Here is a 17,458-nt window from a genome sequence, read left to right on the forward strand (position 1 = left end):
TGACCATCCAACTTGGGTGCAACATTTAGCCAAAATTAGATGCGATTTGGAGTCGTACATCAGTGATTATGATTGCTGCTCATTTGGTCGAATTCCCTAGTCCGAGTTTGTGAAATTATAGGGCCAAAACATCCCTTTTCCTCTTCAGTTTCAAACACAGGCCCTTGCAAGCTTTTGGGGCTTTCTGACGTGACAGACATCTACTGAATTTTGTTTTGATCAATGTACAACGAGACAGATTTTTCAGGTTTCTCCGACTTTCCAGAAGGCGCGACAGGGTGAGCGTTTTTTTTTTTCCAAATACATCAATTTTAGCAAAGATACATGCACCTATTGCTCCGGCTCTATAATAAGACATCCATTCAGAGTAATCACTCTGATATCCGAGGAGACTGCACTTGTTTTCCAATTTGGCAGCGATGGTCCAATTCTTTTAGCTCTCCATGGTTCATCCACATGCTGCACATTAGAACAAAACCGCACAACTTTCATATTTATGGTATGAAATGGAAAAAGTAGAGGGGAAATAAGAGATGAGAAGTTGGAAGGGAGTTTTTACTGCTTCACCTCAAAAGTCAGTTCACATGAGTGCGGGTTTCCGCGTGAGTTTGGAAAGCCTCAAACCTTTGCAGTGTGCTACAGATGCTCTCCCTACATTGTTTCAAGTTCCTCAGAAAGTGGTGAGGACGCTTGGATAAGTGGTAAGGATACACGAGGACAATATGTTCCATGTGTTCAGCGTGAGGCACGTCGGTGGGAACGGAGTCGTAGATAACCCACCGCGCATTTGCATACGACCAGAGCATTTGGAGCCAAGCGGCCCAAAGCTATCATTTCCATTGGTAGCTTCGTCGGTGTCGTCTTCCCTCCTGGCCCAGGAGATCAGACCAGCGTTTCCCACACGAGACAACGTGAGGCCGTATGCAAATGAAATACCGGCGTCGGAAAATTAGCCAAGCCGCAAAACCATAAACCCGAAGGGACGAGGGGAGCCCAATAAAACACAGCCGTTGGCTTCAAGAGAGCCCTCGTCAAAGTTTGAAGAGAGAAAAAAATGCATAACCCTCGCAGTTGAGCTGCAGTGTCAGGACAAGATCTTTTCGCTCAATATCTACATGACCTGCATCCACCTTCTTACTTCCTTTTAGTCAACTTACACCGTGTTGTGGAGAGAGAAAAAAAATCTAAATATGTAAAACGCTGGGGAAATCTAAGCCTCTTGCAAGAATATAAATTTTACAGAATAAAAACAAACTGAGTGGCGCATAATTCTTAGTAATGTGGCAACTACTGTCCTGCTCTGACTAAATATGGAGCTGCCTCATAATCACAACCATGGAATTGTTTACGGTTACTTGGAGCAGGGTATTTACAAAGAAGCATGAGCCACATGCTGCTTCATCACAAACATTATTACTGGAACTTGTGACGTAAACTCTGGTCAATTTCTGATAAAGTCCACCCAAAAAAAAAATATTCCTATAAGTCTTGGTGATGAAAGGAAATCAAGCAGTTTTTCTGCATGATGTCAAGGCAGACCTTGGGAAATCTGGACTTGTGCTGATAATTGACTACCCGACTGTCTCTGTCCTGGTGTCTCAGTACAATATGGAAAACAACAAAATAATGCGGGTTGTACATCAGAAAGTCAAGCATAAATTCAGAGGGTACGAAATTTAGAGTGATAATTATAAGCTGTCGTTAACTTAAATTTTTACATATATTATTTATCAAGGACATCCTATATGTTTAGTGGCACATTAAAGTTTTTAATTGGGACATAAAGGTTTTGCAAATTCAAATGCAGCCAATAAAGTTAGCATATCATAAAATTACCAAGGGAGGTGGGCCGGGGGGGCATCCCACCACACACCACTTACAATTTGGCTGTGTTGGCTTTAGGAGGCGTCTCCTTTCTTTATTTTCCCACTCCCGTAGTCCACTTTCCACTTCAACATATATCGACATTACACAAGCCTTTATTTGGATTGGATTGAAAGTTCAAAAAGATTGGTACGTAATCTTGGATCAGCGGCAGCTCGGAGTTTTCTCCCCTCACTTGGCGTACGTGAGTGAAGCACGATGGGAGACGCCTTATCAGGCGAGCCCCTCGGTAAAACAAGCTGGGGGAATCTAACGATAACTGGGCCACTCTGCGGTTCCCTCCCGTCAGATTCCCGGAGGCCGTCTGATGGGCCACTAAAAAGAAGCAGATTTGCACGCCTTGCTTGTATATTTATCCTCAATATGTTGAATTTGATCAGGGAGCCTGACGCTCTGAAAAACGAAACAAAAAACCTCTGGCACATTTGGCCGACCTTGCTTTGTGGTCGGAGAGAACGTCAGGCCTAGGAAAGTCGTTATTATCACAATTGTTCTCAAAAGACATCTGATTTTACTACTTACTTACTTACATCCACTTATTGGAATTATGGGAAATTACTTTTTTAATTGCTTGCATTGCAATAGTTGAGACTTAGTGTGAAATTGAATAATTATAATTTATTGGCTGGCTGCCCATTTCTGAAAATGTGTCTTTTCCCAAGCCATTGTTCCAAATAATATGCCGCAATTCAGCTCATTCATATGATAGTGGCCCCACCACTTGTTGACACCCATGACATGGTAGGTAGGAAGGCCCGAGATCAGCTAATTTCAAGCGACAGCCATGTTTGCTCATCTGGTTACACCAGGGGTGCTCAATGCGTCGATCAATCGCGAGTCAGTTTTGGTCAAGGTTAGGGTTAGGGTTAGGTTAGGGTTAGGCCACAGCTTAGCAAGTGCCACAAGAAAAAAAAAAGACAGCCGTTTTTTTCTGACCTTTAGCTCAAACAACGACAGTACAGGAAAACATGCTAGTCGGTGAGTTCCCCCCTATTTTAAGCCCTCGCTTAAGAAATCTTACCTATCTACACCCCCTCACCAATCGCGAGAGGCTGGCTGCTTGAAAAGTAGCTCTTGTGGTAAAAAAAAGTCTGGGTTACACAAGTTGCTATCCTGTCAAAGCAAAGAGGTAAGCATAGCTGTAGTGTTAGCATAGATTACTTTTAGCTTCTGATAACAGGAAGATACTCGACTGAGTTGTCCTGGGGGATAATTATATTGAAATTTACCTGCTTGGTGAAGAAGTCCTGTCTCCACATATAAAAGTAATGCATGGATTTTCACAGTCTGGTGAGAGAGGGGGGGTTAAATTAGCCAGTGGTGGCTTCTCACAAGCGTGAATCAATTGGAGTCTCCAGGCGCACAGGTGAACATCCCCTGTTCTGGATGGTGTCTCAAGACTCTATAGAAGTCTCCAATACCACCACAAAATATGAATGGATCTGTCAATAGCCGCGTTTCAAAAAAATATTTGTCAGAAGGGTTTGAAAAATTTCGGCTATAGCGGCAAAGAAGTCAACACTGAGTAGACCTCGCTTGGTCTCAATGCTTTCATGCTGCCCCGAGTCGCCATGGTAACAAGATGAGTATTTGCACAAGACAGTACTGACCGGCAAACACAAGAAACCTACAAGCGTACACTTATTATATATCCTTTTATGTATTTTGAAAGGAGAATGTCAAAGACCGTGGCTGACATCACCAGGGGACTGTTAAAAGTTATGGGGGGGGGGGGATCAAACTTTTTTAAGTGATCAAATATAGTTCTTTATTTTACCATTACAGGAATAGTTCATACCTCTCTGGCAGAAACTCAGCTTTATTATCAAAGTCAAAGCAGGATATTTGTTACCTCTTGTGTTGGATATAATTAGATCGCACCCAAGTGTGTGATTGAGCACCAAAGCTTTTGCAAAGTCCTTGAGGACTCTTCAACCCTATGTAGGTCACTTTGGCCTTGTTTTCCCAGGCTACCGTTCATCTCGCCGAACCCCGCTGTGGAAATAACTACTGCGAGCAAATGAGCGATAGAGGAACAAACCCCGCGGAAGCCAGCAAAGTGGGAGGTGGCGCAAAGATGTTTTTTAATCACACTCTCCGCGTTTCACAAGCAGCCCAGACGTCGTTCCACTGAGTAGGCCAGCCAATCGGGAGCGCGACGCCGCCTGCCAATGCAAATAGGCCGCACAGTGATGGAACGCGTATGTAAATGTTTGCCCCCCGGGAAATTATTGCATGGATCAATCACCTTCCGCTTGCAAAATGTCCTTTCGGTGCACCTTAAACATGCAATCAAAGTCTGAAACCTGCAAACATTGGTGAAAAGACGTCATGCCTCATCAAACTCACGAGAAAGATTGACAGCGGAAAAAAAAAAGGGCATTAAATAGAATCGTCTGTACGGTCACGGCTCAACCTTGCGCATATGAAAACCAAGAGGCAACTCAAAAATACCCAATCTTTAAATCTCCTAAAGTTGAAATTTATGACGGCTTGCTTTTATCTTACTTGGCTACTTGAACACAGCATATACCTGACACATAGAGTTGTTGGCCGCAGAGCCAGAATGTGGTTTAAATCTAAAAAGGCAAAACTGTCGAGGTGTCCTTGGATGAATATGGACGGGCTTTACTGGTGTATTCGGTTGCAATAAAGTGTCTATGGCAATGTGTCCACTGAATTCGCTGTATACAAAGATCTGTAGGCTAACTGATTAGTAATGAAGTAACGAAGTCCTGCCTCCACAAGTGGGAATAGAATCGATGCTTTTACATTCTTCATCGGGACTTGTATGATCTTAACTGTGTTGTTTTGATCATTTATGTACATTTGTAATTAAGACAACTGAGAACTGTTTTAAATTGAAAAACTGCCATAATTGAGCCATGTTCAGGGACTCATTTAGCGAACCTTATCAGGCTTCCTTTTGTACTTCGGAGTTTGCAGGCTTGATAGCAACAGCTGTGTCAGCTATGCTAATAATGTGAAATCATAAAAGCATGATCGTGTAAGACTTGCTAATGAAGCCAAATGACACAAATTATAGAAATTCCTCTCTGCGCGGGGGTTTTTGAAAATGGCAATTATATTTCTATTCCCAGTCCTTTCTTTACACTCCATTGTAAAACAGGCTTGATTATTATGTCAACCAATAGATCCATTTAATGTAACCAACCAATGCAAACCCTAACCCTAACTAACTCGAATTTACCTGACCAGGACCCTAACCCTAAGTATATATTCCTAACCTACCCAACGTTACCTTTACCCTAACCTAAACCAGGCAATCTGTTACAGTAAGTGAACCGTAATATACAACGCATACTTCAGGACACTTTACAACAAAAACACTGAACTATTGTCCATTATATAGATTGGTAGAAATATTGGTCTAGGTACCCAGCTTGGCTGGCATTAATGCCAGTCTGTTTGGAAGTTTACAACGATGTTTAGGCCACATGCCCAATCACCACAAGTGGATCATTTCCTGCTAGGAAACAAAACTCCAAGTCATCATCATCAAATATAATTTCTGTGACAGCTTCAAAGGCCAAATTTGCCACAAATGACCAAAGCCTCACATGCGCAATTAGAGGCGGTGGATGATAGACTTGATGGAAAACATGTTGATCATTAAAAGCCAGTAAAGGTAAAGAGGGAAGTGTGAGCTACAAAGAAATGGGTCGAGTGGGAGGGCTGCAGGAATGCGGCCAGAAAACAGCTCTGGGATTTGCACAGCTGTTGAAAAGCCTGCTGCCGCTGCTGCTGCTGCTGCTGCTCGTGGTGATGGTGTGCTGGCATCACTTCTGAGGAGAGAAGGGCAGAGACCTCTTGCTGGACACACTAAATCGCTGACGGAGCTTAGACACGTGTCCAACACCATGCCTCAACACCGGCACTATTTTAATGAATATTTGCTGCAGTCTCGAGCCAAGCTAAAAATGTGTGAAAGGGTTATTTTTTTCTTTTTATTTCATTTTATTTTTTATTTTTTTTTGCAGAGGAGAAAACCAATCAATTTAAATGCTGACAGATCCAGATGAACTAATTTCACAGTGGGATTTCTGGTGGATATCTCTGCAAGATTGCAATTTGGTGCTTTCTGTAAATAACTAAAACAAACTACTGGCGGCTTTCTGACTAAGGAATTTGCCAAAATGAGTCCAAATTAGAAGCAACTATACTAAATAGATGCTCAACGGCAAATTAGTCACAACAACTAAATCAAACTGAACATGGCATCAAAGTTTGTTGATCATTCTGAGGATTCGCCGGTGAGGGCCTGTTCATCTTACATCTAAGACTGAAACGTCTATAATTGAGAGATATATTTCATACAAACAAGACACGGGATTTTTATATGTTTATAGACTTTAAATAATAATCTCAAGACTGTGAGGAAAAACGACTTGACTTTTTTTTTTTTTTTTTTTAGACATGGTCTCAGTCTATTAGCTATCATCTGGGAATCGTTAATAACTGCAGCAAAACATCACGGGAAAGAGGCCCGTACTGTAGTTCTTCTTTATGGTTTTGCTGGTCTGGACCAAAGTTATTGGATGAATTATTGGATTTCCCCCCCAAAAAAAGGGACCGTGCTCCAACCCAATAGCCTGTGGGGCTAAATGTAAAGTTTGGCCCGAGTCTTTAGCGTGTGGGTCACAAATTAATTGTACTCAAAAGGACGCTCTTGAACGCCGCCTTTGATCCCTCTGAATGAACATTTTTACATCAGCTCGCAATTATCCATTTGCATAGCTTCTTTTGTACGTGCTTTGGTAACATTACGCAGACACTGGAGAAAGTCACGCTTATTTACGCTCTTTTTAATTACAGAACAAAAACAATTGGTGGCAGAATCCCCACTCCACTTCAATGTCCTTGCGTGACTTCACAAGAATAATCAATTCCAGATTTGTGGAGCACGGTCTTTGTCCAGATGTCCATTAAATGATGTCTGCAGGACTGAGAGGGGACGTCATTGAGAAGTGGCGTAAAAATGTCAAGGTCATTCAAATTTTTTTTATCAAATCTCCTTGCGATATTTGCCAGATCATCTCATTCAGCTTGCGTTTTTACTATCCTGAACAGGCCGCATGCTGCATATGGGAAAGGGTCAACAAAACAAAACTTCCAAGGTAAATCTACTGGATAGTACCAGTTGGTCGGAAGACGTGAGACCTCCTGAATAGAACATGATTGGCATGGCTTTCTTCTTCGAGGGATAAAATAAACTTCCTGACACAGGGAGAAGATCGGGTTCTGGTTTCTAAATCAACATTTGCGTCAGTCTTTCATCTCCAGTGTGAGTGCAAAGGAACAGAACTGGCAGAGGGTTCGTTTATTGATGGATTTAGGCAACATTTACATGAGAAAGACCCGAGTAAAAATGTGTATGTTTTTTCCCGTGATTTTGAAAAAGAAAGTGCTTTTAAAACGATCAGGTTTCCAAAAACATTTCAAAACACTGTAAAGTCACTGTAGTAGTTGGAAACACTACAAACTTGCAGACCAAGTACTTGTCCTTGGCATCTTAAAGAAAACTCATGTTGGGAATTTTTGCAATTTCAAAGTGGGTCATAATAGGTTAGTTTCAAATGTAGGATATGCCGATGGCTGATCTTCCAACTTCCTTCAAAACCTAAACTAGGTCCACACCTTGGAGTAGACTTAACCAAAGTCTGAGTGTTCCCCATTACTGAAATCTATTTAGATGCTCAATCACACAAAACTGGAGCTGTAGAAAATTGGATTCAAAAACATGAACCAAAATGTCCAAATCTGCCGTATTACTCGCATTGTCAAATGATCATAAATTTCATGTTTTTTTCACTGATTAATACAAATATTCAAATCACAACCGATTGCCTGCTTGAAGGTTTTAAACTTTGAATCATGGATGATAATTATCAAAGAGAATAAGCACAAGTATTGCTATTGTACTCGCACAAAAGGTTCCAAACAATGTTAAATTTAAACAAAAGAACTGTATTTCTTCAGTGGAGGTCTCGAAGCCCCCCACAAGTATTCTGTGAGAAATATAGTGGTTGAAACTTTCTGAGCTCTTGTGATACTTTCAAACCTTTTTTTCCCTCTGAAATTTTCGGTCAATTTCCAAACAGTTGGATTGCCGAACAATCCAAGTTCCCATGGTCCACTGTTTCGAGCTGGAGTCGTACGCGGACCCGTTGTTTTTGTTGGAGTAGGTGGTCCGCATTTGTTTTATTGGTTAAGTGGTCCCTATTTGGGAAACAGAGCTACAACATCAGTAATCACTTATGTTTGCATAGATAAACGTGAGATCCCCCGTTCTGATTGTGACATATTCAGATTAAACTGCAATCAAGTAGTGGGCTGTAGGGGTTGGCAAGAATATAAATAGTTTACTGTTGACTAAAAATGTCAGTAAATATGTTTGGGAAATGACAATACAGAGGAGGTCTTCAGCATGCAAGTTCTTTCTCATAAATATAGCTGGCTGAAAATCATAAGTGGCTCTTTATGATGTACACAGTATATTAAAACTGTTGAGTTGGTTAAGTACAAAGATATCCCGCAGCAGAAATTGGGGATGCCAAATCAGCCACAATTGCCTCATTGTTTCATTTCAGTCTTTAGTTTTTGACAAATTTTGTGGGAGGTAAAATGGGTAATATATTTTTTGAATATTTTCCTTTTTTTTTTTTTACATTTTTAAGACTTTCTTGTCAAACTGAAGTGTCTGTCTTTCATCCTGCCGTTCCATCTGGAAGTTATTAGGCATCAAACCGTTTAAGGAGAGTAGAGTTTCAGAAAAAGGCAAAAAGAAAGAGCAGAGAAGAGAGGTATTGTCCAATCCCCCCCCCCCCAGAAAAAAAAAATAAAACAGCAAAGATGGGCAGGAATACTACATCCAAGAATGGTCAGGCGTGTAATACAATAGTTTGGCTTTTAAATTATCTGTAAGGGGTAATCGAGCCCCAAAATGTTACCATAATGATGATAAAGTGCCTACTCAGCACAAAAGAGTAATTTGCAAGCTCGTATTAAGTAACTTTGGGCAATATTCTGTGTATACTATTGCAAAATGTTTGACATGTTTTCGCTTTTCCAGCCTTAATTCATGATTCCAATGGATCATCTGAGCCAATATACACACTAAATGTTGCATTCTAACTTCGAAAGAAGAATTTAGGACTCACGGACAAAACATATAGGCCACACCAGGACTTAAATCCTAAGTACAGCACTTCATTTGGACAATTCTGAAGCTTTACGCTAGGTAAAAAAAAATAAACAACGCTAAAGCCCCACCGGGTACGCCGTCATGTTTGCGAGACATATTAACCCATTGGCCACCTGGAAGAACGATGCACAGCTCATCGTAAACCGCCAGAGAGGCTCCTGCTCGAGACATTTGCATGTTTATTTTCCAAGGGGTCAAACAGGAGACGCCAACCCGCGGTTATTTTCTTACGCCTGCTGATTGCCGTTTGGGCCAATGGAAAGAAAACAATGAGCATTGCCTGTTGGGGTTATTTCTATCAAACAAGTCATTTTGAATGGCAACGGCGATTTAAAACAATAAAGTGGGCTGGAGGACTTTGATTTCACTCCTGCATGTCCGCTGGCTACCGTTGACAATTTAAAAAACATATGGCTTAATTTCAGGGGAAACATTGCGAGTAATGCAAAAAACATAATCCTAGCTATCAGTGCACCGCGGGACATAAACTGGCTTTGGGTCACACGCCTGTGTAAGACGCACCAGCCTTTCAAATGAAACCCAGAAGCGACGTCTTGAGAAGATTTCAATGCAGGTTGAAGAGCAACAAAAGTCCAAGGGTAGCCCCACTTAGCAGCAGGAGACACAACCGATCTAGCTTGCACCTTTTTTGATAATAACCATGAGCCAGTTGAAGTAGTATATGAAACTACATCCTGGGGTGAGGGTTAAGGGCATAACATTCGTGTGGTTATTCCCAATCCCCTAACCCTAACCTAGTGGTTTTCAAACTGGGGGGCATGGCCAAACTGTTGCTTGATGTGAGTTTGTCTTGTTTATTACCACCATATAGAGCTTGTACACGTACGTCACCCAAGTCACGTGACTGGCCATACTGCCGGTCAAGCAAAGCACTGCTCAATGCTAAGTTGGTTGGAGACGACACGAAAATACGTCTTATAGCACGACGCCCAGAGTTTTGTTCGATACCGTTAAACATTTAGAAGGTACGTGGAAAAATTAGAAACACTTGGGATAGGAGGACCCATATTTAATGCTGAAGTCGATGTTCTTGCCGTTAAGAAATTGGACTGTTAACCCGCTTCTGCTTGTCTTGGATAACTGGATCTATACATGTATCTGGTGAGTAAGACGTCCAGATTTACACGGAAGATTTTGAAAGCGTAGAAAAGTCTGGACCCATTCAAATGCTTCGTTGCTGGATCTGTTCTCAACGGGGAGACGGCTCGTGCATGCGGAAGTGTGTTCAGCTAACGTGTAGCTGAACCTTTGCCGAAATCCATCGATCTTTTCAGATAATATTCAATATAAATACCAATATTTAAATAAATGACCGCTGGTTTTTACACAAACTCGCATTCATTAACTATGATTGAGGGAGTATTTATGATGTCAGGAAGAGGTTTACCAAAGTTTAACATGTGGCCGCAACACGCTTCCATGTATGTTGGTGATGACTCCCTGTCGTTTTTTTTTTTTTTTTTAAACGCATTGTTCTCAAATGAGCCAATTTGGCATTGTAAATACTTCTTGGGAGTTTGAGATTGAGAAGAATAATTCTCACCTAAAATGAAGCGATCGCTACACAGTCGTGTCTATTTGGTTGGGCACCATCCATAACGTTTAATTGCCGAAATCCATCGATCTTTTCTGCTCTTTTCATCTGATATTCTAAAGAATGACCTCTGTGGATATCTGTCTTGTCTGTTGTAACAACCAACAGCACAACAAGTCTCGGGTATTGTGAATATTCTGCTCCGGTTCAATGCCCCCCACACCGGCAATATGGTGCCGTGAAAATGGTCCCTTCACGTGCACAAGCTCTACGCAGTGGTCCCTTTAAGTTTTTGCTTGAAAGTTACGGCAAAAAAAAAAACAGCTGAGCAGCACCTCATTCTCGAAAAAAAATTGCAAGTTGGATCCTTGTATCTCAATGCAATACTGTATAATCTATAATGACTCTGAATGGTATCTTCTCATATGGACGTAAAAGGGTTTCTTCAGGCTAATTGACTATGTTGTGTATCTCATGGTTAAATTATATTGTATAATGAAATGTAGGAAAGTTTTCCCTATCCTTGAAAAAAAATGTGCTAAGCCAGGTTATAGCTAGGTGGGGGGGAGGACCTAATGTGAACCCTTCCCAGCACAAGGCACTGATGTGGTCTTGGCTTGACTGCCTGCGGAGGTCGGTGGGAGGCTTCGATGTTTGCCCACTCAGCACGGCATTCACAAACACAGCACAAATGCGGTCGCAGAACCCGATAGCATCCTGGTTCCTGAACATCCAAGAGCTCGTTTGATGAGGTGGATGCAGAATATTCATCACTGCGTGTCGGTCCTCATATCTCCGTGTGGGGTACGTCTGCAGCGCAGCCTTCTCTTGGGATTAAAAAAAAAAAAAAAAAAAAAAAACAGCACTGCTTTCATCAATACCTGCAGTCATTTACCCCCCAAAGCCTCTCGGGGATAATAGCGTTGCACTGCTATTTATTTGTAGAGTACGCCATTCAAAGCAAGTCACGCTTTAATCCTATCTTGTGGTGGCCTTTGCAGTTACAATGAAAAACACAGCACAAATGTAATTGGAATCATCTTTCGGCACTTATCACAAATCAGATCTTCCCGCCCCGACTCAGCGTTCATGAAGGAATACTGCAGAGTCACTTGGCAGCTACAGTACGCAACGAATACAGGCACATGGACTTTGTTGCGAAATTTGAGGTCAGCATTAGTGAAGGATACTTTTGGTCATCTTTGATGATGCCAAACGTGTGCTGTGGATCCTCATTTACAGTGACAGTCCGGTTCTAATGAAACGGCAAAACTCCATCGCTCGCTCGCCTTCATTCCCCTGACAGCAGCAATTGAGGAGAGATTTATGCAATATCTAGAGGAGACCGTTGGAGTTTGATGTTTATTGCCATGCTGAAATTGCTGTTTTATTTTTGAGTGTTGGAAAACAAAAAAATCTAAATAGACAGCGTGGGAAACAGAAGGGTATTGCGTTTGGAATAGCTGTAGACGAAACTTTGCCCATCTCATAGGAGGTTTTCCCGCAAATAACCTCCAAACAGGAAGATGTTCTATATTTGAAGCAAGCGAGGCCTGAGAATGTTTTACAATCAAACGACAGGCTATAAATTACGCTTGAAATTCCATCATTAAAAAAATCACATCAGAGCCAGCGATAAAATATGCTACAGTGGTATAAAGTCGAATCCCTTTGAGGACGGATGATTTGAAATTCGAGCAAAAATTTGGAGGGAAATGGCAGCACGGTGAGGTAGTCGCTAGCCTCCCTGCTTAACAGTCGAGAGAGTCTGGGTTCGACGCCTCGAGTTTGGAGTTTGCATGTTCCGTCCCCAGTTTTCATTCCAGACTCCCAAAAACATGCATGTTGGGTTCATTGCAGACTCTAAATTGTCCATTGCCAAGGCGAGTCGGAATTCTCCTTTGTCTACATGTGCCCTGCGATAGGATTAGTGCACTAAATCTCGCTCAAAGCTAACCTTAGCTCATTCTCCAGATCACCTGCGACCATATGGCCACTGGTCCCGTGGATGGACGGAGAGACAGATGTGCTTCTAAATCAGAATGACAGAATGTACATAAGTTACATAAAACTCCATTCATCCATTTTCTTTGCCGCTTATCCTCACGAGGGTCGTGGAGAGTGCCGGAGCCTATGCCAGCTGTCAACAGGCAGGAGGCGGGGTACACACTGAACTGGTTGCCAGTCAATTGCAGGGCACATGGAGACAAATAACAACCGCGTTCACAATCAGACCTAAGGGCAATTTAGAGTGTCCAATAAATGTTGCATGTTTTTGGGATGTGGGAGGAAACCGGAGTGCCCAGAGAAAACCCACACAGACACGGATGGGGACAACATGCAAACGCCACACAGACGGGTCCGGGATTGAAGCCGGGACCTCAGAACTGTGAGGCCAACGCTTTACAAACTGACCCACCGTGCCGCTTACGTAAAACTCCATCCGGTTATTTAAGTTTTCATGAAAAAGTGTTGTTCCCAATTTCAAACAGTTGTGCCTCCACAACAAGTGGCGTTCAAGATTTTACTGTACATCGCCAGTTCGTGTATTTAACGGGGACAACATTAGCTACATTAATTGAAACAAATTGAACTTTTTAATACTTTTGTACGAACAGTTTGGTCTCTGGAATGCCTGCCGACCCATCAAGTCTAAACTTAAAGAATCAAGTCAATCTCGAAATTGCTTATGTCAGAAACAAGCCGAAAGGAAAAGAAGAAGTGTCATAGTTCATAAGTATATTTGTGTTGGGTGATGTGTACGTTTGGAAGCTTGAAGATAAAGTGCTGCCTCCATGAATGAAAAGACAATCCATGCTTTTATTTTTCTCTACGAGTAGCCATCTTTAAAAGCCATTCAGGCACAAATTGGGGTGAGCAGTGGCCGCCCCCTCAAAACAGGCTAATTGAAAAATGGGGGGGAAAGTCTGTCATACTTTTTAATTGTTGGTGTATTTTGACAAAAGCATATTAGGGACACCTTATCACGGCAACAGGAACTGTGAAAAAAAAATGCCAAATATCTCTGCTTCATCATCAGACACATCCAGAGCATCTGTACATCCTCAAACTGCATTCTGTTTCCACCTCACATCACCGCTCGCTGCTACCGCTGCTCCATTTAGCGATGGAGTTGACAGACGTTGCCGCCGCGATGATGTAACGTGGAGAAAATCGAAGCGCTGATGACACCGGCAGCATGTTAAAGTTCACACCGCGGAGGAATTCGAATGAACTGCCCTGGGCTTCATGGGAACGCAACCCAGGGTCTTCTTTATCATCGTTTCTTGCGTGGCCAAAGTCGACCGATGAACCCAGCAAGGATTAACCTTTAGCTTTGGCACGTTGGTCTTTTGGTCTTTCTGAGAGGTAACGAGGCGAGGGAGTGAGCCAAAAGTCCGGACATCGGGGTCACCAAATCCTACTGGACACGTACGCATAAACAGACCCTGTCACTAACTAGTAAACACTGGCAAATAAATGACGACTGCTAAAGGATGATGCTGGCATGTATTTCCTTCCTGTAAGGGTCTGTTTAACTGGAGGCTGCAGAGAAGTTTACAAAACATTTTGAGCTGAAAACGGATGCAAAGGGTGTCATTTTAGCCCTGTGTTGGTGTGTTGGGAGAGTTGTGGATCCTGGAAAGGCAAACATGAACATTTAAAAAAAAAAAGTTCCAATGTTGGACAGACAGTAAGAATTAATTTCTTCTTACAGCAGATTAGTTTCATATTCGCAGTTCTTGAAACACAAATTCTCATATTTGGATTTTTTTTTTTCCCTGTAAAGAACACAGGAACGGGCACTGAGAATTACTCTTAAAAGTTTGTATTGATATGTTTAATTGTGTTAAAAGCTTGTGGGAGGGATGCTAATAGTTTGAAACAGTTTTTTAAAAAAAATATGGTCTCTTTACTGTATATTGTTGATTTTCACCTATTGCAGGTAGGTCTGGAACGTATCTTTGGTGATAAACGAGGGAAATTGGCTATGAGATTCATATTAGGGATGAAAAACAAAAGCCCCAGATCCAAATCTTTGACCTATACCTCCCCCTTCCACAAAGTCGGTTAAGTAATCATTGCATAATCCTGTTAACTAACATAAACATTCAGCAAAACACCTTGCATGGCAACAGATTCTTTGACAGGAAGGACAAAAAGAGTCACATACTGAAGTGATGTGTGGTATTTAAAACTGGATTTCACTAACTTCCTGTTCTTTGAGAAACTATGAAATACAGTATGTTCGTGTTCTCTATCCTCACCGTGCTTCATAAGCTGATCTTCTTCTGACCCCCCCAAATGTCCCCCAAAAACTGATTGTATTTCCTTGGCGGGATATTTATTTAGCTTTCGGACAAATATTTAGGTGCTAGGGTAATTATATTTTATCTTGTATACATGTCGAGTTTTGCTCCAGCACGGCATGATTCATTTCAAACACTCTCCTCTCCGCGTATACATAAGGTAGTCGGCTTGTTTCTCAGACGCGCCACCGTAAACAACATGTCCGCCGTGTGATGGGAAAATACGGCAGAATCAGACCAGATGATCCCACGCTGGTGCGCTCAGGCATTAAATGAGGCGCGCGTGGGATGTTATCGTTGTGTGTCAGGACCACAATGCACTGCTCGCAGTCGGGCCAAAGAGTTTCTTCTGATCGTAACGTAATGTTCGATGATTACGACAAAAAATTAAATATTCCGTAATTGCCTATTTCAAAAAATGTGTTTTTGGGAAAGCCATTCTAACCCTGCCCCCACTGCGGGGCTAGATTACATAACTTTGCCCCGACACCGAGTTTTTCCACCCATGACTTGGCACCACGGCCAGGCTGAGATCCACCATTTTCAAGTGACGGACGGGCAACATGGTAGCGCTATCAAGTCAAAAGCACAGCTGCATTTTTAGAAACGCTAGCATAAGTTTACAGCGTTAGCTTCTGAGAGTCAGTGTGGTGGAAGAGGTGTATTTCTATCTATCTATCTATCTATCTATCTATCTATCTATCTATCTATCTATCTATCTATCTATCTATCTATCTATCTATCTATCTATCTATCTATCTATCTATCTATCTATCTATCTATCTATCTATCTCTATCTATCTATCTATCTATCTATCTATCTATCTATCTATCTATCTATCTATCTATCTATCTATCTATCTATCTATCTATCTATCTATCTATCTTGGCGGCAAGGTGATGAAGTACTGCTTTGACAAGTTAAAATACAATCCATACTTTGTACATAGGTGTTTGGGGTTTTATTCACACAGCAGGTTAGCAATTGCTGATTGGCTCATCCACCCCTTGTTGTCATAGTAACAAAAACTCATCAGTGGCTTATGTGCATTAAACTAAAATGGGCAGATTTCAGCAAAGTAAAAATTCAGTTGTAATTTTTTATCTTTGGGATGTTTTGACAAAAAGCATGTCACAGATATGTTAACTGGGAACTGTTTTAAATTTGGGGGCACAGGGGGACAAACTTCATAAAATACATCTGATAAGTTGAGTTTTCCAAAACATCATTGTATGACTCCAGTGGTAGCCGTTGCCGTAATATTTTCCCACAACCTGCGATGACTGGAGATATTTTGTTAGATTTCTCAACTTGATAGTATGGCTGCTTTTCATTAAACTGGAACCGGATCGTATAAAAACTCCAGAAGATGCCGTTAGATAATGCATTCCTTTCTTCTTCTTTGGGTGTAGCTAAAGAGCTCAGTGAGTCCGAAAGGACCTCGCTCCGCAGCGGCGCACTTCAATATGTTTTGCTCTCTTGCCGCCTTATCAGTGCTTGTTTTATTAGCTCCTTGGAAGAGTCTCCGAGAGCAAATTGGACCCAGGAGTGGGCCAGGACGAAAGAGAGAATGACCTCAGAGGGGGCGAGACCATTGAAGACTGAGCGAAGGGGGCACCCAAGTTAGTGTTGGTGGTCAGGTACGCCCCTGTGATCTGGAGTTGTTCTTGGCTCAAAGACGACAGTAAATATTATTCCAGTGGAGGTCCATCGCTGGTTTCCTGCAACATTTTTTTGTCCTTCCTTGGCCTTTTACTTCAGGATGCACATTAGTTCATTCGCACATGCACTCTCCGTGACCCAGACAAAGCGCACCCCTAAATTTGACCTTTGAGATCATTTCCTCCTGTAAAGCTACGCTAAATTCCTGCCAGTTGAAGAATTTCCTATTAGAATTCTAAGCAGAACTCTCGACCTAAAGATACGTCCACTGCATGTTACTATCAGGCTCTGAGGCTTGGGGAGCTTAATAATTCCTACGCTGGCTCCGTGAAAGTTTGCTGTCTGTGGCACGACATTTTCAGTTAAAAGCAATACGGACAATTGGAAATGTGACAAGGGTGTAAGTGTATGCAGAAACATGTGGAACAGGCTCCAGGACCCTCACAAAGCTGCACAGGATAAGCAGAAGGAAGAAAAATGGACGGATGGATACCTTATTCCATGGTTCTATTTCAGATTATTCCACATTTAAAAAAGCACAATCTTCTTCTTCTTCTTTTCCTTTTGGCTTGTCCCGAAGTCCTCATCTTTTTCCATCCAACCCTATCTCGTGCATCTTCTTCTTTAACATCCACTGTCCTTGTTTCCTCCCTCACAACATCCATAATGGATATAACGATTCAAAAGATATGTGGATGAAAGGGATTAGGTGAAGTTGTTAGCGCGCTAGGCTAAACTTGGGCCGAGCAGCTTCTACGCGAACGATACGGCTAGTATTTGGGTACTTACTTAAGACTTGTTAAATTTCCTATAAGTCCTCA

The 17,458-nt window shown here is 41.9% G+C and overlaps 1 protein-coding gene across 3 annotated transcripts in view; it reads right to left on the reverse strand.

The window, feature by feature from the left end:
* Positions 1-17,458, reverse strand: part of LOC133505324 (protocadherin-16-like) — a 101,187-nt gene that overhangs the window by 22,820 nt on the left and 60,909 nt on the right. Inside the window, exon 1 of one of the 3 annotated variants that reach the window (XM_061828462.1) lies at positions 3,114-3,489. The exons of the other annotated variants lie outside the window; for them this stretch is intronic. Within the exon in view, the coding sequence (XP_061684446.1) occupies positions 3,114-3,158 (45 nt within the window). The 5' untranslated portion in view covers positions 3,159-3,489. Of the gene's footprint in view, positions 1-3,113; positions 3,490-17,458 lie in introns of those variants that run through there. 3 annotated transcript variants of the gene reach the window in all.

The sequence above is a fragment of the Syngnathoides biaculeatus genome, chromosome 8 (genome assembly GCF_019802595.1).
Source record: "Syngnathoides biaculeatus isolate LvHL_M chromosome 8, ASM1980259v1, whole genome shotgun sequence".
In the NCBI taxonomy this organism is placed as follows: domain Eukaryota; kingdom Metazoa; phylum Chordata; class Actinopteri; order Syngnathiformes; family Syngnathidae; genus Syngnathoides; species Syngnathoides biaculeatus.